Source organism: Lottia gigantea (assembly GCF_000327385.1).
Source record: "Lottia gigantea unplaced genomic scaffold LOTGIsca_13, whole genome shotgun sequence".
NCBI lineage: Eukaryota > Metazoa > Mollusca > Gastropoda > Lottiidae > Lottia > Lottia gigantea.
In genome coordinates this window covers 2869297-2870503 of record NW_008707425.1, presented here as the reverse complement: position 1 = coordinate 2870503, position 1207 = coordinate 2869297, and the positions used below count along the sequence as shown (strand labels likewise).

General features: G+C 35.0%; 1 protein-coding gene across 1 annotated transcript; it reads left to right on the top strand.

Annotated features, from left to right (window-relative positions):
• Positions 1-566: 566 nt before the first annotated feature.
• Positions 567-794, top strand: LOTGIDRAFT_68602 (hypothetical protein; the record flags this gene model as incomplete). Its single annotated transcript, XM_009049030.1, has 1 exon — positions 567-794. A coding segment is annotated over one exon (228 nt), but the record flags the coding sequence as incomplete, so codon positions are not given.
• Positions 795-1207: the final 413 nt, after the last annotated feature.

Sequence of the window (1207 nt, the reverse complement as noted above, 5' to 3'; positions counted from 1 at the left end):
TTTCCAAGGGCGATTTTTACGGTCGAGGCGAAGTTGTTCATAGCAATTTAAAGCGCTCGGAAATTTTGATTTCCACAGTCAGTGAAACTATGACGTTATCGCTGTTTTGACGTCATCGCCGAAGCGAAAATAATTGCGGCTTTCAACTGAGACGTAGGCGAAAAACGAGAAAGTGATCAGTGCCACTTGACAATTTCCTGCTCGGTAAAAGACATAAAGGATCAAATCTGATGTCGAAAGTTCCTTTTTCCCCATTAAATACAGTTAAAAAAAGAAAAGAAAATAGACCATTTGGTTCTACCACCAGAGCCCGGTTGTTCAACTTGTCGTTATTTTAACTATGCTGTTATATTTAACCATTGGTTAAATATTTAACAATGCATTACATTACCAAAGGTTAAAAATGTGTTGTTCAACTTAATTAAACAATCTTGTTACATAACCATTTGGTTAAAATATAACCAACCATTTAATTATAACCAAAGCACTTTTTTACCCATAATTCCATGGTTCCATATCGTCTGCTAATTTCCAAAATGGCTTCCAGTCACTCTTTGGATAAGAAAAGGATAAAGAAAACAAATTTTAGTAAGGAGGAGGAACTTTTAATTCAAAGGGAGGTGGAAAAACATTATGGGTTACTAAGCTCAAAACAATCAAATTTTGTAACAAATGAAAAAAAGAAGAGAGTGTGGGATAATATTGCATCCAAAGTTAGTTCATTGGGGGTAGCCTTAAGAACAACAAAAGAAGTTAAAGACAAGTGGAACAATTGTAAGAAGATTGCTAAAAAAACGTTCACAGATCACAAAAAAGAAATCAACAAAACAGGGGGTGGATCAGCACCCAAACCTCCAAGTCTGGCTATTAAGGGCATCATAGATATGTGCAAGGACAGCAGCAGTTTTCGGGGACTTGATTGTGTAGAAACTTTCATCACTGCTTCAGATACAAATGGTTTGTATTGTTTAAAAGTTACATGAACTCTTTCTTATCCTTTTAGTTTTCATCTGAAATATTTTTCTTAATAAAATAACGAACAATTTTCTCAGATTTGACCAATGATTTTCGTGTCGTCTGCTTTGTTTACATTTTCTCATTCGTTCGTGACCTTTAACCTTTCATGCTCACCGATTTTATGAACTAGGCTTATCGACTAGCGTGCAATGTCCATTTATTTAATCCTTGTTCGAATTGCACAGAATGT